The sequence below is a fragment of the Corvus brachyrhynchos genome, unplaced genomic scaffold (assembly GCF_000691975.1).
Source record: "Corvus brachyrhynchos isolate BGI_N302 unplaced genomic scaffold, ASM69197v1 scaffold97, whole genome shotgun sequence".
Classification (NCBI taxonomy): domain Eukaryota; kingdom Metazoa; phylum Chordata; class Aves; order Passeriformes; family Corvidae; genus Corvus; species Corvus brachyrhynchos.
Window position 1 is genome coordinate 3090409 of NW_008239758.1, and position 24740 is coordinate 3115148.

At 39.4% G+C, this 24740-nt stretch overlaps 1 protein-coding gene across 1 annotated transcript; it reads left to right on the plus strand.

Annotated features, from left to right (window-relative positions):
• The first annotated feature begins 24 nt into the window (after positions 1-24).
• HDC (histidine decarboxylase) lies at positions 25-12367 on the plus strand. Its single transcript, XM_008640051.2, has 12 exons — positions 25-2751; positions 3562-3735; positions 4744-4857; positions 5598-5720; positions 6516-6650; positions 7561-7704; positions 7959-8025; positions 8812-8974; positions 9080-9170; positions 10345-10443; positions 11135-11236; positions 11420-12367. The coding sequence occupies exons 2-12, from the start codon at positions 3571-3573 to the stop codon at positions 12176-12178; spliced, it is 1962 nt and encodes a 653-aa protein (XP_008638273.1). The 5' UTR covers positions 25-2751; positions 3562-3570; the 3' UTR covers positions 12179-12367.
• The last annotated feature ends 12373 nt before the right edge of the window (positions 12368-24740 follow it).

The window sequence follows — 24740 nt, forward strand, 5'->3', positions numbered from 1 at the left end:
AAACATGAAGAAACAGTTTTGGGCATAGAATGGCCTTAAATGGTAGGAGGGAGGAATGGGGAAAGAATTGCATTGTACTGTACAAAACTTTGTCAAACAGGTCAAAATTTGACTTGGGTTTATACTTGGCAGTTAGGAAAAATTCTAAGTATCTTTGTATTGTTATATATTTGGCAAATTTGGTTTTGATTGGCAAATTCGGTCTAAAAATAATCAAAAGATAAAAATGAAAATTCTATGGTGGTGGGTTTTAGAAGAATTGTTTTCAAGGATATCATCATGCTGAAACTAGGACTTGAAGCAAACCTTGTGCAGTGGTTAACTGGAGATTGCTCTATTTTAGGGATTTTTTCAGGAACTACCCATTATGTCACTAGCAGATTGAGGAACCAGTTAGTCAAGGGAAATGTGCTGCTTCAGCATTGCTCCAGTTAATTATTCTGTGATCAAAAAAATGTTTGTGTCCTCACATCCCACAAACTTAACAACAGTGTAATCTCTGTGATTTCTAAATAATGATAAGAGTGGTGCTGTTAGTCTGAGTGGTGATAGTGGTAACGTTCACATCCAAGTGGAGAGTTTCCCACGGTTGTGACGGCAGATGTTGGTAGCAAACAATGAAATGAGCCTTTTCCATTCGTTCTGTTTCCTGTGAGCAAATACTCCATTCCTCCTTGTCCATAACAAAAGCCTTCTGAGTGCAGCATAGCTATAAGAAAACCTTATTTATCACCAGCAATATTTACCTGTAATCCATTATCACCTATTTTATTTTAGTTCTGAACAGGACCTGCTGTTTGTTCTCCTCTGCACAGAACAAGAGACCAACCCAATGAAACTGTCACCTTTGAGCTAAAGTGTAGGGTATATGTTACATGAAATATTTATTGTATAGTTGAGCTCTGAAAACATTGTTAAAAATAGTGTTCCTTATTTGCTGTTCCAAATTAAAAACATTTATGTAATTAGCTACCATCTGTTTCTTTGAACAGATGTCCATATATATTAGCATATTAATCATTTGTAATGAGCTAAAAGCACAGTTTTTGAGAAACTTTTGGGCTCTTCTTGAGTTGGTCCTGTGCTCGATGCATGTCCCTTCTTATCTTGTTCCCCTTTATGGGATCATTTACAGCACAGCCAAGAGATGTTCCTAAATTCCTATTAAGTGTGTGGGCAGCTTGTTGCTTTTTTTCTAATGTTTCTAGAGCACTATGAGATAAAACAGATGAATATGCATATAGTAGTTTTTGCACTTCTCTCAATGCCTTTTTATCAATTTGGGGTTTTTTATTTCAATACCTTAATCTGATGTGTGTGTCAGAGCATCTTTCTCATATCTATAAAACTTCCTTCTCAAGTATCTAATTGCAGCAGAAACTAGGAAAGGTTTCACAGTGTTCTGTAGACAGTGTGCTGTGAGAACAACATAAAAACTTTCTAGAACTATGGAAGTGTCTGTGCTGCATTAGAGCACATGGGGCAGAGAATCAAAGCTGCTCTGGCATCCAGTTCTCTCCTGTGTGAGAACAGCAAAACTGCTGTCAGGTTATCAGACAGAGGGGCTGCCTAGCCTGGCATCCTGTCTCCAGCAGGGCCAGCCCTAAGCAGGAGCCTAGGATATGGCAAAAATAGGCAAGAATTATTGTATGGGAAATAATTTCTCTTTCTGGTGCTTAGTCCACAAGTCCTACCTCTTTTTTTTCCCAGGGCTGCCTGGTGCAGTGTAGAGCAAGTGAAGATGATAATTCAATATTGAGTAGTGTCAAAGATTGTGCTGCCAGAGAGAGGTCAGGATGTGTTTTCAGGTCCTAAAACTGGAACAAAAGGCAATCTATAAGGCTGTTCTTTCAAACTGAGAACAACTCAGGTGGAGGACTTGGAGGAATTCTGGAGGCACAAGACTAAATCCCATTGCTTATGCATATCATATGGGAGAAAAAAGCAAGCACAGTGAGGGGAAAAGATGCATTTTCCCAGCTCACTGGTCTAGGGTGATATCCATGGAGGAACATCACCCTGCTTAGTGTAACCTGCTCTGATCTGAAGGGCAGGAAATCCACAAAGAGGATCATTGCTGCTTCATATTGTAATTCTGGAACTGGCAATAAGTGTAAAGCCTTTCCTTCTAGCAGCATGGGACTGACAGCATAAGGACTGAAGACTTGTGGGGATGTAGGTATACTCTTTTTCTTGGGGAAAAAGGAGTTCTCAAAAGAATTCTTAGGAAAAGTCCCTGTCTGCTGTGTCAAAACTTGTTCTGTGCTGGTACCTTGTTTTAATGGCTACTGCTAGCACAGTAGCTGGGTGTGCTGGCGTAACATCTGCTAGCTTTTATTTGGTTTTGAAAGCTCTTGAGCTTTTTCTCTCCCACAGGTCTCATATTAATGTGCCTTATATTCATGGCATGGATTACTGGGAGACTTCTGAAAGATTGATTAAAAATGGGAAAGTGCAGAGGCACCTCCTCTTAGTGATACACTATCTTACACATCAAAAGAGCACAGATGAGAACATGGGAGATTGTAAAACCCTCAGCTGGGAGGAGTTAGATAAACACTCACCAATAACCTGCTTGTTAAACCTTTTCCAGAATGCGTGAGTCTGAGAGATAAAGGGACCTATAAAGGGGGAAGCAGCTGGCAGGGCAGCAGACCAAACTGACCACAGCTCCCAAAAGGTTGTGGCCCAGGTTTGAAGAGGTGCATTTCTGAGGAATCAGTATGGAGCCTGAGGAGTACAGACAGAGAGGTGAGTGATCCTTGACTCTTGCAAATAGTAACATTTGCTTCTGGAGATCAGCTGTTGTAGGGCTGCAAGTGGTACCCAAAATTAGGATGGGCTATACACTCTTTATTTGTGTACTTGTCCTTGAGACTTGGATCAGCTGAGGCAAAAATGTGTCCCAGAGTTGAGTTTAAATTAATGGATTTAGAGTCTGTGAGTAACTTAGCCTTTTTGGTCTTACATCTAAGATACTGTGGCAAAGCTGTAATTCTGAATAAACTTGTGCTAAGGGGTTATGCACAGTGGCTCTTCCCTGGCTGACACCCTGAGACTGCAGTGATACCTGGACAGTTCTGCAGATGGAGAGCCAGTTTTGGTTCTAGGGCTGGAGGAGATTGCCTCAAAAAGTGGAGAAAAGGTGTGGAGCTATGCAGCTGATTTCAGAGGATGCAAAAGGGGGTGTGCCATAATGACAAGGAAGTGTAGAACATTATGAAAATTTAATTCCTGTGAAATGCAGTTTCAGTTAATTTGTAGGCAAGAAAATCTAACCTTTCAGTAACCAAACAAACTGTACTTGTACCATGATTGTGTTTTAAAGGTGCATTTGAACTATTCAGTGATGACACTGAAAAAAGCCCTGTGAGCCTGTTTTAGAAACTGTCCCTACATTATTAGATGGGACAAGTAGGGTGTAGCAGGGGGGAGCTGGGAGCAGTATTCCAGTGCTAATGCAATCCCTGTCCAATGCTAAGGACTGACTGTGTGGAGTGCTGGTACTGCTAGTTAGTTTTTCTGTAACTGAAACTGAAAACACTGGTTTGCCTCTTGCAGGGAAAGAAGATGGTGGATTACATTTGCCAGTACCTGAGCAGCGTGAGAGAGAGACGGGTGACTCCTGACGTCCAGCCAGGTTACATGAGAGCCCAGCTGCCAGATTCTGCCCCAATGGACCCAGACAGCTGGGACAACATCTTTGGAGATATAGAGAAGATTATTATGCCAGGGGTAAGAAATAAAGTATAATCATGACAGGACAAAGCCATTACTACCTGGGGTGAACACTTAATCCTGGGAATGCACAGGTTCTGCAGAGCATTCTTCTAAATAAGTAAAGTACCCAAAAATGTAGAATAAATCTTGTAGATGTTATGTCTACAGTTGTGTTCCTAACTATAGGGGTTAGATTGTGAATGTATTTTTAAAGTACTTTGTATATAACTCATATTTTCTTGTAGGAAAACAAATACACCAGTGTCAGAAAATCATTAACTTCAGAATAAAAAAAACTGCTGAACTGTATAATCTCAATTTCAGAGGTGTGGAAACTCGGGCACAGCAAGGTGAAACAACTCTTGCCCAACTTCATGATTTTTCCTGCACTCTGAATGTAAAGATCTACTTCCTCTTGTACATAAATACTGCAGATTCTGCTAAGGGAGTTCATATTACTAAATTACATGTTTTGTGTAAGAAGCTTTTTCAAAGTGTGTTCTCAAATTTTTTAATAGATGTTTGCAGAAACTTCATCTGGTAGGAGAGGCAATCAGATTACATGGATTTATGTTGGTGTCCCACACACAAGCTCCTCCAGGTGTATAGAAGGGTTTATATAGCTGTAAACTGCTGTGTGTATCTAAAGGCAAGCTGTTGTTTGACAAAATGAGCAACTTTGTTGCAAGGATTCCCTTTATAAAGATAAATATTTTGATAAATCGTTCTGACTCTGGTCTTTCAAACATGGCACAACATTCTTTCCTGTTCAGAATCTTTGCCTGTTTAATTGAGATAAATGCTTTTGCTGTTATTTGCAATTTATCTATTAATGACACAATGTTATCATCTGCTAGTGCTGCTCTCCTGTTGATATTATCTCGGCAGTTTTCTGCTAGCTGATGTATAGTTGCACGTATTATGTTGCTGTAATCCTTTTCCCTCCCTTCAAACAGATACTAACCACTACATCTCATGCAGAGTTTTGTGACATTTTCAGATTTCTACATAATTCTGTTCTAGGTAGTCCACTGGCAAAGTCCACACATGCATGCCTACTTCCCAGCTCTAACTTCCTGGCCTTCACTCCTTGGAGATATGTTGGCTGATGCAATTAACTGCTTGGGATTCACATGGGTAAATTTTTTGGGGCTTTTTCAGACATTTCTCTCCTATGTGTAATATGCTAGAGCAGGTCATAGTCATTCTTTCTTGTTCTCTGAGTAAATACAATTGTTTGTTTTAACCAATTGTATGTTGTTTGCATAAATGAAAATTGTCACTTAAAAAAAACCCCAAAAGAATATGTAAGTACAAACATTACCTAGTAGTAAGAGGTGAATGAAGAAAATATACTAGAAATGTCTGGTTTCAAATTCTTTGCATATCCCACTGTGAGCATTGTTCCTTGTCATCTAGTCTCAGTGCCAAGACTGTTACACAAGCAGTGTAGGCAGTAGAGCAGCCACCATCCATGACTGCAGGGCTGGATTGGGCTCCATTCCAGCTCTCCTGCTGCTTGGAGAGAACCCATTTCCTATTTTTCCTCTTCTGAAAGTAATTGTTTGGTGGCCTGGCCCAGAATATGTGCATATTTTGTATCCTCCTGCAGCAGCTACACAGCACTACTTGGTTATGATTCTGCACATTGCAGTAGTTTCTGAAGCCAGTGTTTTCCCCAGTGGCAAAGTTGCCCAGATTTTTAGACGTGTGCCTCTGTGTAGGAAAGAAGCTCACTAACCTGTATGAAATTGATGGTTGTGGTCTCCACGTAGCTGTATCAGATGAGCTCATTGCCTCTCTGAGCTCTCAGCTGGATGAGGGATCAGCCCCCAGGGAGAAATACAGCCTAATTCTCCTTTTTAAATTTTTTCTAGGCCTCCAGCCCAGCCTGTACAGAACTGGAAATGAATGTGATGGATTGGTTGGCTAAAATGCTGGGCCTTCCAGATAAATTCCTGCACCACCATCCTGACAGTGTGGGTGGAGGAGTATTACAGGTAGGGGAGATTAGAGATGGCCTCATCAGCGTTTTGTTTTCAAGTGAATTTCTCTCTGGGTGATAGTTTTGCTAGAGGAAAAACCAACAAAAATTTCTGTAGGGGTCTGAATCCCAATTTGGCATTATTTTCCCAAATTTTAGTATTAAATGTAGAAGATTATAGAATAGAAACTGCTATTGCTTTGGTGCTGTGTTATGAACAAACAGCAGGTATTCTTGTGGTCTTTGTAAGGAAAAATGAAAGTCAGATTTCATTTCTCCAATCTGTTTGACATCACCAGATTTTGCACTAAAGTGATTCTTAGATAATTAGAGAAGGAATTCTTGTCAATGTCCTTCTGCCATAGTCCTTAGCCACACAAGAAATTACTTTTCCTTTTTCTCTTGTCTGCTTTTGTCTCTGAGAGATGCAAGATCAAGGCCTGAACCTTTACTGCCTTCTGGAAGGCCTAAGCAATAGTTCCCTGGAATCAGTGCTGCATCTTTGTTATAAGGGGCTTTGCTCATGTTTGTAATTTTATGGGAAATGATCTGTAGAACAAAAGGAAAATGTGATTTATTTACTCTGCAGAACTCAGTGCTGCACATTAAAATATCAGCAGTTAAAAGGCTTTGTTTTGTGTTGCTGGCCCAGAGAGCTGCTCATCAGGTAATGACTCTCTGCTGCATCAGAGAAAAGCAGGAGTAGGAATAAAAGAGCTAGTGGGCAGCTGGGCACTTCACTGATTTCAGCAGATCCCTGGCAAAACAGCAATGAAGTAGCAGCTGCAGTAAATGAGCAATGTCTTTGCAGAGCACTGTGAGCGAATCAACCTTGGTTGCACTGCTGGCAGCAAGGAAGAACAAAATTCTGGAGATGAAGGTTTCCGAGCCAGACACTGATGAGTCCTCGCTCAATTCTCGCCTCATTGCTTATGCATCTGATCAAGTAGGTTCTTATGATTGATTACAAGGAAAACAAATTGCTTCTGTTGTCTCACTCAGCCTATGCCATGTGAAGTTGCATTTCTGGACAAATAGGAAAACACAGTAATGCCTTACAAGCATGAACCAGATCCTCTACTGCTGCTTTCTGCAAATGGGGAAACTAAATCAGTGCGAGGCGAGGTTTTTAGGGTCTTGGCAGTCCTCAAGGGTTCGTTTCACATGACTGATTTCTGCACTTCCTTCCTGTTTTTCACAAAGCCTTACTCCAGGAACTAGGTGTTGATCTCATGCTGCTTCAGCTCATGTTTCTTCCCAGCCTCTATCCCCTCAGAGACAGGCATGCTCAAGGCATTGTTACCTAAATGCTGCTCCTGGTTGTGGGCTCCACTGTTGGCCTCTGCCAGCAAACCTGTTCTGTCCTTGGCCTCCTGAGCTGAACAATTACATTCCCTTGGGAAAACTGCCACAAGAGAGACACTCATGCTGATTCTCTCTTAGTATAACTAAAAGGACTTTTTCTTGTAGGTGTTTTGCTCTATCCAGAAGTAAACACACTTCAGGGGATTTACCTTCTTATGGCAGGGAGGAAGGAATAAACTGAGGTTGATTCATTTCTAGAGGCTCCTTTAAGAGCTGAGTTTTGATAAATGGCCCTCCAAACACAAGATGAGGATGCCTATTATTATATTTTAGAAACCAGTACGCAAATAAATTAAGCATTCTTTGGAATTACAGTGTAGTGTTTCTTACAGTTACTCACAAAGAAGATGCTTTCAGAGTTGTATTAATATGGATTACAATAAGGTCGTTATCCCTGTATTTCTTGCCACCACTGTCTTTCATAAAGCCATAAATTGCCACAGCTGTTCAGCCTCAGAGCTTGTGTTCTTACTGTTTTTCTTATTTTAAAGGCACATTCCTCTGTAGAAAAGGCTGGCTTGATTTCTCTGGTGAAGATAAAATTTCTGCCTGTGGATGAGAACTTTTCCCTCAGAGGTGAAACTTTGAAGAAAGCCATTGCTGAAGACAGAAAGAAAGGCCTAGTGCCAGTCTTTGTATGTTCAACTTTCTGGTTGGGGTATTGACATAGTGTTATATTCTTAATGTCAACATGAAATTACATATGAAAAATTTCTCGTTGTGTTAAAATACATTAGGTGAAGGTTCAAATGTATACAAGAATTTCTATTGTATTAAATAAAAAATTTTAATGTTTTGCCTGTCTGCAATAAACTGCCCACTTTTAAAGTGCTGCATCCACGTATTAAAAGAAAACAAATCCATTATAACAGGTGGGGTTTTTTTCTAGGTTTGTGCAACTTTGGGAACAACTGGTGTCTGTGCTTTTGACAATCTCTCAGAACTGGGTCCAGTTTGTAAGTGTCTTTTTTTTCCTGATTTTAAACTGAATATATCTAAAAGACAGTGTGAGACTTTTTCATGCCAAAACAAAGGGGAGCTGAGTTTTTCAGACGTGTTTCAGGGACCACTGAAGTCAGTAAAAGACTTTGCCGTGATGTCTGTAAGATTTAGATTAGGATGCTAAAATACATTCTATTTGAGATGGATGAAATTTGCCAACTGATAAATCTTTCATGTGGTTATTCAGGAAATACAGACTGTGTGGTGCTGTTGTAGGGTGGATACATTAATATTTAATCTAGCAAAGTAGTTTTGAAGGTAGATTCTGGTAGGACATCCTTTGGATCAACCAGTTTCACAGTGAAATTTGACATGGTTGCAAATTCTATTCCAGCATAAATTCTGACCAGTAGCTGCTGAAGTCCTGAGGAGCTCTCTCTTATGGGTCAGATTGTGGCTTCTGTTTCTGGGTCCTATGTTGCTTGCCACTATGTCTTTATTTTGGCTTTGTGCAGCTGAGAGGTACTGGGGAACTTCACTTAGTGAAAGGGCAGGTGAGAGAAATCAAATGTTAAAAAGATTCACTCGCATGAAATACGGAACAGTGACTTTTGTTACACAGTCCACCTGGTTTCAGCATTATCCTGTATTTTGGCATTATGGATCCACACCTTTAGAATCAAACTAGGTTGTCAACTGCTTGTCTGCCTCCTTCAAAACCTGGTTTGCAGAGAGGAGAGTTGAAGCATGCACTTTGGTTCCTTATGTCCGTTCCATAACAACAATCTCAATTCCAACAGGTGATGCTGAGGGACTCTGGCTTCATATCGATGCTGCATATGCAGGGACAGCATTTGTATGTCCTGAATTTCGATTGTTCTTGGACGGAATTGAATATGCAGATTCCTTTACTTTTAATCCTTCGAAGTGGATGATGGTCCATTTTGACTGCACTGGATTTTGGTGAGTATAGTCAAAAAACAAACAACACCAGAAGGATAGCATGCAAATTGCAAAGTTTTTCTCTGCATTTATTTTGCTAACTCTAGTTCCTTCTACAATTGATAGGGTTAAAGATAAATACAAGTTACATCAAACCTTCAGTGTTAACCCTGTCTACCTCAGACATGCCAATTCAGGAGCTGCAATTGACTTCATGGTAAGTTATTATTTAAGATGATACTTTGTATTGCCTATAAAATGTTCAAACAGAGTGTGAAATTCCTCTCACATTCCGGAGTATGCTTATCTTATAGCTGGTCAGTACATAAACCAAATTATACTGACATCCTAATGCAGAGAAAATAGTCAAACTTTGCTGTGAGTCCTGGTTGTGAAGATTAATTATAAAATTGCTTTCAGATTGAAGTACTTAAGATTTTTACACAGATGGAGATCCAGCCTTGCCTTTCTAATGCAAAGGGTCATTTCTGTACCTTGTGTTGCTGAAGTAATTCCTACTGATGCCATTTTGGCTGGATTTCTTGTCTCTCTGGTATGTAATAAAAGAGAGAAAGGAGTAAGCAATGGAAACACCATGCTCTGAAACAGCAGGAGAATGAATTACATTTTTTCTTTAGATTAAGGTATTCATAGGAGAGCCAAGAGGCATTTCACTTCAGATACATCTTACAGCAGGTTTCAGTACAGTAATACAAAGGAATATTCACTGCCAATTATTTCTGCTATGATCTCACCCTAGTCCTGAAAAGATAATTGTTTTCTTGAAATCAATAGTGCTTTTCACGAGAGTGGAAGGAGGGATGGAAAAAAAGGTACCGAGTCCCTCTTGTGGTTAAATTGGATTCTACACGTGATTGTGCAGCTCCCCTGAAATACTCCTTTACACGTTTTCTCACCCTTTTCCTTGCAGTAGATGTTACTTTGTCCGGAACTGTCTACCCCGCATCAGCTCTTGCTGCTTATAGCTGATTTGGGAAAATGTTCAGAATGGCACTTAAATACGCAAATTACAGGAGCTGAAGTGAACACTCAGTCCTAGAATGTAAATGGCCACATCTTAAATTGATCATGCTCTTAAATGCAAACAGTTGTTGTTATTAGCTGGTAATTAATTTAAAATTCTAAGCATAGATAGGCCATAGATTAAGGGGAATAGCCAAAATCTTGTTTTTGCAAATAATTGAAAAATATGTGGACACAGTGTTTCTTTGATGGCTGTTTCCTAGGCTTAGCAGATTTTCAGTAAGACAACACTATTCCTCTCAACAGAGGTTTCTGACCTGAGTTTGAAGCAAGAGATGTAGCAGTGGAAGGGGAACTCTCCTTTCTGTTGTTTCTGCACTCACTGAGGCACTGTTGTGTTTTCACAGCACTGGCAAATTCCACTGAGTCGTCGATTTCGTTCTTTGAAGCTGTGGTTTGTGCTTCGTTCGTTTGGGGTCAAAAAGCTTCAAGCTCATGTCCGACACGTATGTGAATTACCAGTGTGTTATGTTCAGTTCTTGGTAGGTGAGGTTAGTAAACTCAGAGACACAGAGATGGGTAACAGAAATCCTCTCACACGCAAAGCTTGCATGTGAACACTGAATGTGTGCTGGTTTTACCCTGAAATAATCTGTAAAGACTGACTGTGTAGACAAAACATTTCTGGTCCCCCCTGTTGACAGCACTGGGCAATGGAAAGGGGCTTGGTAAGTCACTGCCTTCTGCAGTTCACTGAGCAATAATCTGGAGAAGCTTTCTTTGAGGCCAAATGGCACCTATCTGGGAGGCAGGCTGTGATGAATAGCTGAACCCATCACTATGAAAATGTACAGGCTTACATCTCTGATGGAGTGTAAATACAAGGGGTCACTTTGTGGATCAATGGTTGCCACAAAAGGACTCTAATATGAGAAGGCAGATTCTGTTTTCAAACCTCCCTCTAGAAAATCCCTCTGTATATGCCAGTTACTCATGTTCATTGTCAAGGGTTTGGGCAAATAGAGACAGACTTTAAAATTCTTAGCTTTGATGTAATTTTTCTGTTTGCTCTTATTCATGCATTGGAATGATGTGTTTTAGGAAGGAAAGGAATTCTTTTTAACTACCCAGTTTAGTGCCTTACAGTAGGTTTGTTACAAACCAACATATAACTTTTTTTTTTCCTATTAATTATAGGGTACTGAAACAGCCAAATTCTTTGAATCCCTGGTTAAAAGTGATCCACTCTTTGAAATTCCTGCCAAGAGGCATCTTGGACTGGTTGTATTTCGCCTAAAGGTAAAGACTGGTCCTTTTGCATGTCTCGTTGGAATGAACTGACCACAGCTTATCTCTCCCCAGACATTAAAAACTGTGAATAAATTTCCGTGTAAGAATTTGTGATTGGAATTCTTAGATATGTTTGGATGTCACTGGGAATTCTAACTATAGTGTTTTTTTTATTATTCATATTTAAAACAGGGTCCCAACTGGCTGACAGAAAAACTCCTGAAAGAACTAAGCAGTTCTGGCAGGCTCTTCCTCATTCCAGCAACCATCCACGACAAGTTCATCATTCGTTTTACCGTAACCTCTCAGTTCACAACCAGGGAAGATATTCTGCAGGACTGGAGCATCATTCAACACACTGCAGCCCAAATCATTAGCCAGAATTATGGGTTACACTGCATCAATTCTGGTGATGGGACAGGAATCCCCACTACAGTAGTTCAGCCTAGTTCTGATGCCATTAGTAATGTTCCTCAGCTTTATTTAGATGGAGGGAAATACAAAACACCTTCCAGAAAAACAGTAGTCCAGCCCAAGAAGTCATCAGTGAGTCCCAGTACACGTGTGATTAGTCAGCAGGTGAAAGGTCAAGGGCATCCTCTGGATAACTGTTTTCCAGAAGATGTCCAAGATGTTACCAAACATAAGTTAACCTCTTTTTTATTCAGTTATTTATCTGTTCAAGGCAAGAAAAAGACAGCACGTTCCCTTAGCTGCACCAGTGTGCCAATGACTGGTAATCTTGAGCAATGTAACCCCAAAGCAGCAGCTGCTGACAAGGAGTCTCGTGCAAATGCCAGAGTTCTTTCCAGGCTGCCTGAAGACATGATGATGTTCAAAAAAGGTGCCTTCAAAAAACTAATTAAGTTCTACAGTGTCCCAAGCTTTCCAGAGTGTAGCATTCAGTGTGGCCTTCAGCTACCTTGTTGTCCTCTGCAAGCCATTGTTTAACAAGTAAGAGAGCTTGGTCTTAGAGAAGGAACAGGTTTGCTTATTCACATGCAATACTACATGTTCTTTTGTTCAAAATGTAAGCAGTGGCAATGACCACTGAGAAAATTCCTTTGCTTTTACTGGTGAAAACCTCATGTATTTATAGATGAAAATGTCAAATAAATCTTGTAGGCATATAGCATGAAACTTTCTGTTTTGTAGACTGTGGTAAAGAAAATGCCAATTTCTACCTTATCAGTCCTGGTAATCAACAGTTTCCAGCTCGTAGGCTGGGACCACTTTGACAAAGTATGCTGGCCTCAGGAGGGGATAAACTATTTAGGTCTCTGTTTGCACCATTGTTTTTTCTGGGGGGGGTGGGGGGGTTGATACCTGACTAGAACTCGCTAGACTGATGTGAGGATCTGTGTGTGCAGACAATGCCAACATTAGTTCTGAACTATGCAAAAAGAAGGATGTAGCCTCTCTAAGAGATTTTGCTGCATTAGGGCAATTTTCCCAGAGTTAAACACAGCAGCACTGCCAGTCCATATGTTCTAATCAACTACAGCTGGCTTTGTACAACCACATTGCAACAGCAGCTGCCCTTGTGTGAAGCACCTGTGACCTTCCTCAGCATTACCTAAGATCTGTACATCACAAATGCATGAGGAAAGAGAGGAGGAATGATATTTCCCTCTCTCTCATAACAGAGAACTAAAGGGGCATTGTGGAAGAAAGGGTCTCCACAGAGCAAACAAATGTATTGCTACAAGAGGCCAATGATTTTTGTTTATAAAAAATTGTGGGGGGGAAATCTCTTAAGGACAAATTTAAATTCAGAAATAGTACAGTTGAGTCAGGGAGCATGGTGATTACTAGGACATTATTCTGGGAAAGCACTGCTAGATCCTTGCTGCTTTCCTTGCAGTTGTTCCCAGACACCTACAGTCACCCCATCTTGAAGGCAGTGCACTCAGACAGATGGATCTTCCATCTGATCCAGAACAACTATTCCCAGCTTACATAAACAATGAGCCTGATTAATGTCTAGACCCTTATACAACATCAGCTAAGCTCATCAGCTAAGGTACAGGTAGAGTTGGAATAGTTGTGTTTCATTAAAACAATCTCATACTCACAGTTTATTTCTGCTAAAAAATCGATAACCACATTTCATATCACTTTCAATAGTGCTATGAAATCTTTCTGTTTACACAATGAAGCAATAGACACACAGTGAGGATGGCAGTCCATTTGTGCCTAGTCTTAGATGTTTAAATTTATATTCAGCAATAGGAAGTACTGACCTGAGTCAGACATATGTAATTTATAAACATATCTAATGCGCTAGTGAGTAACAAAAGTATGGTAAGATTTTAGCAAATCCTTTCACCACTTCCTGTCCTTTCCTCCAGCTGTTTCTCTTATTATGTAGTTTAATAGTATTTAGACACTAAGAATCTTTTAAAATCTTTTCTCTTTTAAAATATATATTGGCTTCTTAACTTGGAATACTTCATTGAAAGACTTTTCTGTCAGCAACAGACTAGAATGTGTATTTATGCAGAATAAGTATGTTGGCTCTATGTCTTTCAGGAAATACAGGGCAGAGGGGAATGCAGTAGATAGTAGAAGTCAAAGATGAGCATGGAACACTGGAATTGCAAAACACTGTTTCAAGGAGTGATTCAAGAAAGAAATCTGAACCATTAGGATAAAGATAAATAATGTGCATAAATTGCAAGGAAACTGTGGACCTGATTCTCTGTCCTGGCTTGTGGTTATCAAAAGGTGCTATGGAGACTGATTGATACCTTTTTCCTTACTAAATTCTAACTGCAGTTCTTCCTCTGGGACAGTCTCTTTATGCAAACACGTTTCTGAAATGAAGGAGGAACTGGTATGATTGCAGTGATCCAAACCATCTGTGAAGCACCCCTGTGAATAGATCCCCCTGCAGACAATAGTTTAAGTGCACCTTTAAAGGGGGTGCTCTTTAAATACTCACATTAACACTTTCACCTGGGGATCACCTGTCTTGGGTTAGGATATTTTGGCTACAAAACCCCCAAAACTCACACTACCCAAAGCACAGGTCTGCTGGTTTCTAGAGAACTCCTTCTTTTTGGTATGCAGCTGAAGTGTTCACATAAGGTAAGTGTTTTCTCTGGCCATTTTAATAGAATGTCAATTAATGGATTGCCATTGTTCCCCTATGCAAAAGAATGATTAATGGAAGCCAAAACCTCCTTTTTTTTTCCTTGAAAGGAGTTAATGTTAGTATGCAATGAGATTACAGACCTCATTAGGAAAGGTTTTTGTTGGGCTTCCCACTTTCCCTTTGTGTTTAGATTTTCAACATACTATTACAAATATTGCCTGTTATTTAATTAGCAAACAATAAAAAAGGTGTTTAATGATATGTGTGGCACACTGCATAGCTTATGCAAATAGCTAATGACCTGGCATCTTAGAGGTAAATAACCCCCAATAAACTTTCACTGAGGTAATAACCCTTCAATAAACTTTGAAATCCATAGTTTATTGTAGAGATAAGTAACTTCGATGACATAAAACCTGTATTATTGAATTCAGCTTATTTATTTCCCTAGTTACTCAGACAACCTTGAAGCAAACTCCGTGAATTTCCCCCTTCTGACTGGCCCTAGGGACCAGGACTCAGTGCTTCTTGCTGAAGTTTAAACAGCCATTACTGTGAATAAGGACAGCTTTTTCTTTCTCACTTTTTGTACTATTATTTTTCATTTCATATTTTGCTATGTGCAACCAAGGGGACAATTTCCTTCCCTCTTGTTTAGCCTTCTGCTGCCCTTTTATGTCAAATCTGATACTTTTCAGCACAAGGTGAGCTGATTCAGGTCATTGATCTGCTGGGAAACTTCTTCAGTGCAGACTTTCTTTCCCCCTCCAGGTAAATTCCCTTTGCTGCTAGGTGAGCTGTGGCCAGCTCTAATGCAGCACAAGCCCTGGATGTCCAAGCAGGGTGGGAGGGAGCAGATCCCTCCAGTTTAGCGCTGGTCAGACCTCCCAGGAAGCTGCTGCAGTTGAAACTTGAGCCGGTGGATTGGAGGTGGCCCCAGCCAGGGCTGCCTTTCTGCTTGCCCACTGCTCCCATGACCAGCCTTAGAACTCATGGGACCAAGTGAGGAGCTGCTTCAGGGAGCTGGCAGGGGTGCAAATTAACTGATTTATGCCTAGGGTATATTTTGACACTCGCTAGACTTTAGCATTTGGATAAATTAGAGGGTTTTTACACTTCTGTAACAGAGCTACTGTTTCAAACTGGTGCCTTAGGATTTTTTTAGAAGTTGCTTCACAGCTGTAAACACTGTAGAACATTTTTTGGAAGCTTCTTTATGCGATGGCAACTGCCTGGGAAAAGTAGGAGAAATTAGTATACCCTCTTAGCTAGGGTCATAGCCAGTCTTTCCAAAGCATTGCTGAACTTCCATAACTAATTCCAGTTTCCTGCTCGTAAGAGTGTGTAGCAGTTTTGTCCTATGGCCCTGCAATTGGCTTCCTGAAGAAGTTTTTTTGTGTAACCTTTTCTTCTTCAGTTACGTCTCTGACTTTCTCACATGGGAAGTGGTATTAGGTCTGTAACTTCAGTAGGGAATTGTTAGCAACAGCCTGGAGAGCTGAAACCCTCAGATTTATTGATCATGAATGTAACGTTTTGAAGGACCTTTGTCTGCTTCATTATTCAGGGCTAATTTGTTTAAAAACTTGCAAAATTTTCACACAATAAATACTTGGTTTGCTCACCAGCTTTTGCACAATATATTGTTTTTCTAAGCTACTCCTTTGAGATAAACATTTTCCACTGTTCTCCAGCTACACGTTTCTCACGAAGGTTTTCAGCTCAAGGCTTTGCAGGGGTTGCCACAAGGCAAAGATATCTTGCTGTGATCCACGAGATGTCACCAGAGAGTAACAAGTAACTGGAAGCTTGTGTTACATTTGGATTCGGGCTCAATGTACAGGTAATTAAGAGAAAGGTAGGTGGACAGAGAGCATGGGAAAGCCCAGCACTCCTCATGCTGGCTGGCATAGGATGCTTCAGGCTGCAGCATTTTCTGTGCAGACAGCCTCCTCTCTTTTTTCTGTTTTGTTATGGTTTAATGGGAGACTTCACTGTACTGCTACAAGTCAGAATGCACCATTCCAGCCAGCTCAAGTGACAATCATACCACAAAACAGCACTTACCTAATTACTGATGAATGGCAGAGATGGGATTCAGACTGGATGACTTGTGGCGTCAGTGAACCTGTGTAACAGCTCAGCTGGGTTTGTTCTTTCTTTGTTTGACCACCTGACCATTCCCATGGAAAGTCCCAGCTGGGTATTTTTCAAGATTGCTAAATTGAAGCCTTCAAGCTTCATTTTTCAGTTTCAGATGTCTTTCTATCACATTTCAAATTAATAGCTGCTTCAGTTTCTATTGAAGTCGTATTTGCAGTTTTACCACAGTTTTTCTCTAAGGTTTTGATCAGATGGGACAGGTTGACCTGATCTAATTAATTGGTGCTGTTCCCTGTCTGCCTTATGTGCCCTTTTAGTTCCACTGCCTCCCTTGCTCCAGCTCTGATGCTCTTCTGATAGTTCAGTGATTCATTCAGCTCACTAAGCCAGCAAAAACCTGTATTTTTTGGGGTGAGTTCTCTGTTCAATCACTGAGTAGAACTGGCTTATTGAGGAGTCATATTAGCACCAATAGTAGGACTAATACAAAGAAAGGAATCAGGAAATAATAAGCAACAGCTTGATCTCCCTTCCCTACATGCCTACATCTCAAATTTTTCTTCTGTTCCCTTCCTACTTGGGAAGGAGTGTTAAGTGTCTATTAACCAGGCAGAATAATTTTTGTAAATGCAAGAACCAGGTTCATAGTCTGTGCAGAGATAAACCACTGAACCTACTCACAGCAGAGTTCAAGCCATTCCATTTTCACCCTCCCTGCCTGGCAGAAGTTCAGGAGATGAAGGTCAGTGAAATACATGCTCTGGCACTACTAAAACTGGGCTAACATCAGCAGTTTTTTGGTATTTTTCCGTATCTTTCCCCATGTCTGAGGGATGATGCTCACAAATCAATCAGGATGTCTGGTAGGTCAGCCAGGTGAGCTGACTTGCTCGTCCAGTTGCAGCTGATTTGACACCATGGAATACTTTGCAATCACCAACCTCGAAAAAAGTCTCCTTCAAAAGGAGCAAGCCACTCCTGTGACTAGAATTTCCAGGGAAATCTTATCTAATAGATTACCCAGGTCTCTACTAAAATCAAGAAATTTAGATGTTACAGGGTGCCTTTACTTTGCTGCATTCTGTTACAAGCTCTTTTATGTTCCTTTACGTTAATGATGTTGTTTTTGAAAGATAAAATGGCGCAACATGACTGGGAATAAACATGTCATGACTCATTAGACAAAGCCATATAGGTAGTCCAGATTTGTGTGCTGCACATATAGATACCTAAAAGTGGAGACATACAGGAGAACCCCTACACTCCACAGAAGATGAGAGGTGTGTGACTAGGGTAGCATAAAATGATAGTACTATTACTCTGTGTGCAGTTACTAACTGGATCTCAGCTACTCCAACCATGCTAAACCTGTAGTTTAGCCCACTGGTCAGAGGACGGTATGCTTGGTACCATGGTGTTTTTTTAGGCTGTTGAAGCTAAAATTCTTCAACTGTTTTGGGTTGAGTGGTGAACTTAATTGAGCTCTCTGCTGATTTATGACTGGCTAAAGAAATTCTAGGTGAAGCTGTCTGAGTCACAGTGAGACTCATCTTTTTATTGCAGAGGTGTTAGAAGCAACTGCTATGAAATTCTAGGAACAAAATTTTAATATTCTGCAGTGACATGTGAGATTCCTGGTGCTGGATGGTAACTAAATTCTTGGCATTGAACCCATCCTCATCTTTCTTGGGTAGACATGGTTGGGTTTCATCAGAGCAGATGTGCTCTCCAGGATCAGAGAAGGGAGCTGTCAAAGCTCAGGAATTATCTCCTGTCTTCATAGACAAACTCCTAAAGGAGCCTTGCTCAATTCTCTTTCATGAAGCTGAGAAAATGTTTCCATCCCATAAATAGATTCTGAATTCTGTTGGTTCATCACAGAGACACAGTGCAGCTCGTTCCAGAGCTACGCCGGCAGAGTTAACTCAGAGTTCAGTTAGTTGGGTTAGTACAGGCACCCCAGTCATAGCAAGCTCTTTTCTCTCTCCTCTGCTGAGAATTTATCTGTCAAGAACTGAAGTGACCACAGGGAGATGGAAGGGTAAGGATTAAGCAGAAAGCTGAGCTGAGAATTTAAAATTACTCAGTCTACCAAATTTTGGCTTTGCCATTTTTTTTTTTTTTCATTTATGATGGAAGAGTAATTGACATCCACGTGTCTAAATCCAGTGTTGTTGTTTTTAACCACTAATTTAAGCTTGACTCAGATTCAGCATAAAACTCCCCATAAATTTCTTAAATCCTCTGAAGGAGACACTCAAGTCAAATCCTCCTTGTATAATTTGTTGCTATCCTACCATCAAGGCAAGATTGTGCTCAGCAAATTTTCAAAGGCAGTACAGTATGAGCAACATTCACAGGTGCTGCCAACAACAGCATCAGATGACAGGGTGTGCTTATCAAAGAACTGTTTTCTTAGAAAGAGGGGTGGGGGAAGAGGCTTTGCTCTCACAGCCTTATTGCCTGGGCTGCAGCAAACTGAACAGACAAGCTCTGACATCTGCTTTAGTGTAAGGGTACTTCAGCCTCTTTCATGTGAATAAATGCCTTCAAATTCGGAGGTCAGTAGCTTGCTTGCAGTTGCCACTCACACAATGGTTAAAGGAGCCAGAATTCATATAATGTGATATGGCTGCAATTTTAACTCTAGTGAGCAGAAAACTGAATGCAGTTGTTATTTCAGGGGCACAGCAAAGTCATATTAACAATTTCTATAAATGTTCTTTAAGCAATTTTCAAATTTTAAATGCTGGTGTACAGTGGGCTATGTTGCAAGACCATATGTTTGAGATTCAAGAAGTTTCAAATGTCCTAGAGCCATGAAGTTCACTTGGCAGCCCTGAGAGAAAGTATTGTCACAGTACTGATCCTAGAAAACTTTGGCAGATCATGTTACTGTACACATGGAAATACTGGGCTGAATGAAATCTATCCCACCAAGTGATGTGCCTCTTGCTGCATGAACCTCCAGCATTTTTCAGTACTCAGCACTGCACTGCCTCTGAAAATGACAGAGTGTAAAATGTCAGGGATTATGGCCCCCAAATCCTTTGCCTTCGTAGAACTTTATTCAGCTCTGTCACCTTTCTATAATAGAAATGTGACATCTAAAATTAAAACAGGTATTTATATGTATTCTGGAAATCATATTTATATGCACGTAGAGTGCAGCTCATCAGAATGTAGATTTCTGCAGACTCAGGGAGGAAAAGAAATTAATTATTAAATCAGTCATTTCTTTGATGTAACGTAGTTTTTGAGTGACCAGAAGGACAGTGGAAACTCTTATCTTCCTGAAACTGGGCGGATTCAGTCAACAAGGACTACTTTATTTGCTCAAAGTTCCAAACTTTTTTTTTCTTTTAAGCCAAAGATTTAGTCTAACAATTATCTCACCAGAGCCCTGTTATTGTGTTTTCTATTCAAATGCAACTTCTATCTCCTCACTGGCCAGTGTCCTGCCCTTCCTGTATATGCACCTCTACTACCTGTACTGTTTCCTTGGCTCACTTACTAAGCCTTGCTTTGGTTGGGCTACATAACTGTATTTCTCTACATCCTTTTAGTATTCCAGCTACTTGGTTCCCAAAAAAGGAGTTAAATTATTTCCTAAGTTATCAGACATGCTTGAAACTTCATGCAGTGCATGTTAATATTGATATGTTATTTTGAATGATATATGTTGAAATGCATTTTGATTGTATATGTGATTTGATTGCATTTTGCAGTTAATTTTTAAAGACATTTTAACAAAAAGATACGAAGAACAATATTTGCTTAAATAAAAATAATGCACTAAGAATTGCCTCATACGAACAGGCTTAACAATCTTACAAAAACTTGATCTGTTGCTACCTAAGTTTCATATAGGAAACATCTTCAGAAGCCATCTGCTTTCATCAAAGAAGGTCTGATTTCTTAAAGACAAGGAAGATTTGAGCCTTGCTTCCAAGAACATGAGGTTACACGGCCATGGGTTGTGTCTGTGCCTCTGTATGTGTCTGTTCTCTCCTTCCCCTCCCTGTAACTTGAACCTGCTGGCTGCTTTCAGGCATGTTTGGGAAAGGGTCATAGGTCTCAATGGTATCAGGTTTCTGTGAGTTCCATGATAATGGGTAGCAATAGAGAGACCCTTTAAGTGCCCTAGCAAAAAGGGGCAGAGCTATTAGATACCAGTGTATCCACATAGTGGAGATCCCTTATAAATTCTGATCTGTGATTGTAGTTAATACCATCCAGTTTATGATTTAGCATTTACCATACGAATTGCACGAAAATACAGGAAATCAGTTTCATCTTAGTTCTTGTGCTCACAGGAGTGTTTCATTCTGTAGTCAAAACTCCATTGTAGCAGATTGTGTTCAGTCTGATGGAGAATTTGGCATTAGCATGTCACACAGGGAAGATGTCCTGACAAGGAGGAACAGAAAATCTTCCAAGAAGTACCCGGAACTGGCATTTGGGGAAAACTACAGGATCCTTCAGTAACTATAAAAGATAAATAGGCAGAAGCCATGTAGAGTTTGTTAGGAAATTTAAAGATTTAATTGGGTTCGATGAAGTTGGGATTAGGGAAAAATAATTTCTTGCCATTTTATATATGGAGCTTGTTTAGTTGGACACAATTAATATCTTTTGATGTGAGGAATGATAAAGCAAGATTTATATTATTTAATTAGAATAGAAATATCTGTCAAAGTACTTTGAAAATAGTACACTGCTTTACCTCTAAAATAAGTCACAAGTTAAAGTAAGATATTTTAAATTAGAGAAATCGTTTTAATTTTGTGTAACAATATTTTGACTGTTTTTAGAGTTCAGAGTTAACTACAAAATTATGAGCTTAAAGGAGGGGGAAAAAGTAATTTTAATGTTTTGAGGTGCATTTATTCTTTCCATTTGGAACAGTCCAGACTTTTGAACTTCAGGAAGTTTGAAACTTGCTTTCTAAGAAGCATACTGGATTCTTCTGTGTTTTTGATAGCTAACAGATAAGATTTGCTGGGCCAAATTCTCTTCCTGGGGGTGATAGTCTGTTGGAATTTAGCAAGATGTATCCTTGACAAGGCAGGAGAAGGAAGGAACTGAAATCTCTTACATTTGTGTTTTTGAGCAGATTAAGTTTCTGTAAGTAAAGTAAAAACTTGAATAGATGTAAATGTTAAGACCAGCTCATGCTAGATATACCATTTTTTAAAAATCAGTAATATAGCAGGAATGCTGGTAAGAAAGGATAAGCTGTTCTTAACCTTAAATATCATATCCCCCAAGTCACACATTTGTACCACGCTACAAATCTAGACAACAACTGAGGACCTCAATTCCTGGACAGATGGAAATTCACATTTAAGCAGTAGCAAAATCCATTGAGATTTCTGTTTCTCTAACAGAGATGTGTTAGAGATAAGATAGGTGAAGCTAGGATGAGATATTGTCCTAAAACATAGATGAGTTTATACTTTGAACTTCAGTAACTCTGGTTTTGTTGCCAAGGATGGCTTCTCCCTGCTGTGTCTCCTGCTGCTTTGTCTAGTTCTGTAGTTTTGCTATTTAGTTCTGTGATTTTTACTATTTAGTATCCTATTCTCTCATGCTGTTGGGCCAGAATGTTGTTCTTCAGTGACTGGAACCACACTGTTTTCAATGCATTACTTAGTTATCAGAATGAGGTGGTTTTATAGAAGCCTGCAAGGCACCTTGTGTCATTGAAAAATGATGGATAGACTGTTACAAAATATGCATAGAGCCCCACTGAAAAAAACAAATCACAGCTTTCTAGTTAATATTCATTAGCCAAATCTCAGCAATAGCAATATGAAACCCTTTCTTCTGTTTCAAGTTAAAATTACGTACTAAGGTGAGGTTTGCAGAGGAATAAAGTACCTTTACTAAATCAGCACATAATCTTAAAATAATTGGCAAGCTTTTGGTTAGTGAGGTGAGCTTTCAAGGTGTTATAATAATTCTAGCAATTTATATAATATCATTAATGGCATGATGTTTATAAAAAGATTTTTGATCCAAAAAGCTCCGTGCCTGCTTAGACAATCACATGTTTACATAAACTTCTTGTATTTGAATGAATGAACTTGGCTTTCTCTAAATTTGAATAATCATTACTGGTGTTTTGCTCCTTGATTTATGTCTCTATTAAAATGCACACTGCTGGATCAAGTCCTTCTTGTAGAAGCAGAGGAAGAAGGTATAAAGAGCTGCCTACTATACAAAAAGCAAGAGGACTCCTGTTTTGATGCCAGAGGGAACTGTAAGGAATGACACTTTCAAACACCACAAGTGCAAACTGTCTGAGGCCCATATTGGATGTTAAGGAATAAAAAGATGTAAGCAAAGAAATAATGAGTAACTGCTTAAAACTGCTTAAGGAGACAAATGAGGTTTTTTTCCCAGTGATCCAGAGGATGGTCAGGTCAGGACAGAAGCATAGTGATACCTCTAGAATGCTTTGTAGATGGTTAGGGCAGTCTGGGGCTCAGATGACTGGTATAAAGGCTGGAAGGAAAATGCTATGTACCACAAGTAAAGGCTTCATGGTCAGACTGCAAATGTGCCAGTTAGGAAAACGAAAGAATTGCTGCTTTGATTGTACTTAGATGAAGATTGGCTTGTGTCCAGGAGGAGCTGCCCCTAAAAAAGGAAGAAAGAGACCTATGAGATATGGGAAAGAATGTTTTCACAAAAAAAAAAAAAAAAAAAAAGTGAGCAGAAAAAATGCAGTCCAGGAGAAAAATTTTTAAAATGGTGGAGCATTCAGCAAAAACTTGGAATGATGGTGAGGACTCTATAAACCATCAGACCTATGTAGTAAGTGGGGAAAGAAGTATTGTGCAGAGTCAGAAAAACTATGTAAACTGAGTTGATAAAGAATGATTCAAAGGTCCAAAACTAGCTGATAAGTTGAAAAGGACAGAAAAGGAAGCAAGACCTTTGGATTTAGCCACAAGCCAATCATTAATTTTTTTAGAAGGTCAATGTGAGTAGAGTGACCTTAGCAAAATCAACTGAATCAAAAAGCAAGAATTTGAACAGAGATAGCATAAACTTGGTGGGGGGTTATTTGTTGGTTTTTTTTTTTTTTAATTAGATGGCAAAATTTGGTAACTAGGAATTAAATAGCATCAAGAAAATTCCTTTTTGGAACTTGAAAAAATAATCCTGGTATACTTTTTGGTAGAAGAGTAGTGTTTGATGCAATTATGTTACAAATGAGTCCTAACAAGCTGAATGAGTTATGAGAAAGTTCTGCAGTTGTATGAAACTGGCTAATGCATACTTGGTATCATGTCAACTAAAATAATTAACTTTTCTCCGAGAACTGTGTAAATTTATGGAGAACTCACACTGTGTAATTTGTCCTGGGAAGGTGTAGTGTTTACCTGTGCCAGAAAGACAAACTGCTAAATGAATAATTACCTAGTAAAATAAAACACACTTGTATATCTAAGGCATGTTAAAACTGTGGCTAATTTGTTGTATTTTGAGACTATAGCTTATGTTTTAATATATGTTTAAAATATGTAGCTGGAGGAATATTGAGCAAGGCACTGCAGGGATGATACAGGCAGAACCAAAAATCATGTTGAAAGAAAGATACAGATTTTTTACAACTTCAAAGAGAATAATTTGGATAAAAGTAATTTTTTGCTATGTCTGCTTTTTACTTGGCAAAATGAAATGATTTAAAAATGAACTTATGTGCAAAGTAAAAAAAATGCAGAATAGGTTGAAGGGGATACACTAAATATGAGTAGAGCTGGTAGCAAACTTTTCTTGTAGACTCTTTCTGTTGAGATAGAGGTATTTTTGAAGATAAGTCTGTTGATTTTATCACTGAGAGGTTTTGCAGGGAGACTTAAGTACAGGTCTATTAGGAGCTAGCCAGTTTAGGTTTTAATTTTAAGATGACTTTTCATCATATCACAATACGCATTTTGAGAAGCCATAATTCGAAATTGGGATATTCTTGAAACACCTCTTCAGTAATTAAAGTATTTAAATATTTTTTTAGGTGAATCACAAACTCTTAAGGTTGTAGCCTAAAAATCTGAATTCTTAATGTATGAAATATTGGAACTTTTGGTAAAATTGAATTTGTCTACTACAGGATTCTTGAAGAACATGCATATTTGATGACTAAAAATAACCATATGATACACTTCAGTGCACTTTTTAGAGAAAAATTTTAAAACGTGACTGGAAATCTTCCAAGTCAGGTTGCTGCTGAAGAGCCCTGCGTGGAAATGAAATCCAGGTGTGCTGGAAGAAGCCGTCGGTCAGCTCTGGGGCTGTGTCTCC

Excerpts from the sequence above, each read along its gene's own strand:
- HDC (XM_008640051.2), top strand. The coding sequence starts at position 3,571 with ATGGTGGATTACATTTGCCAGTACCTGAGCAGCGTGAGAGAGAGACGG. Across the intron at positions 8,026-8,811 it reads CTCAGAACTGGGTCCAGTTT|GTGATGCTGAGGGACTCTGG; the intron begins GTAAGTGTCTTT and ends CAATTCCAACAG. Across the intron at positions 10,444-11,134 it reads TTCAAGCTCATGTCCGACAC|GGTACTGAAACAGCCAAATT; the intron begins GTATGTGAATTA and ends TATTAATTATAG.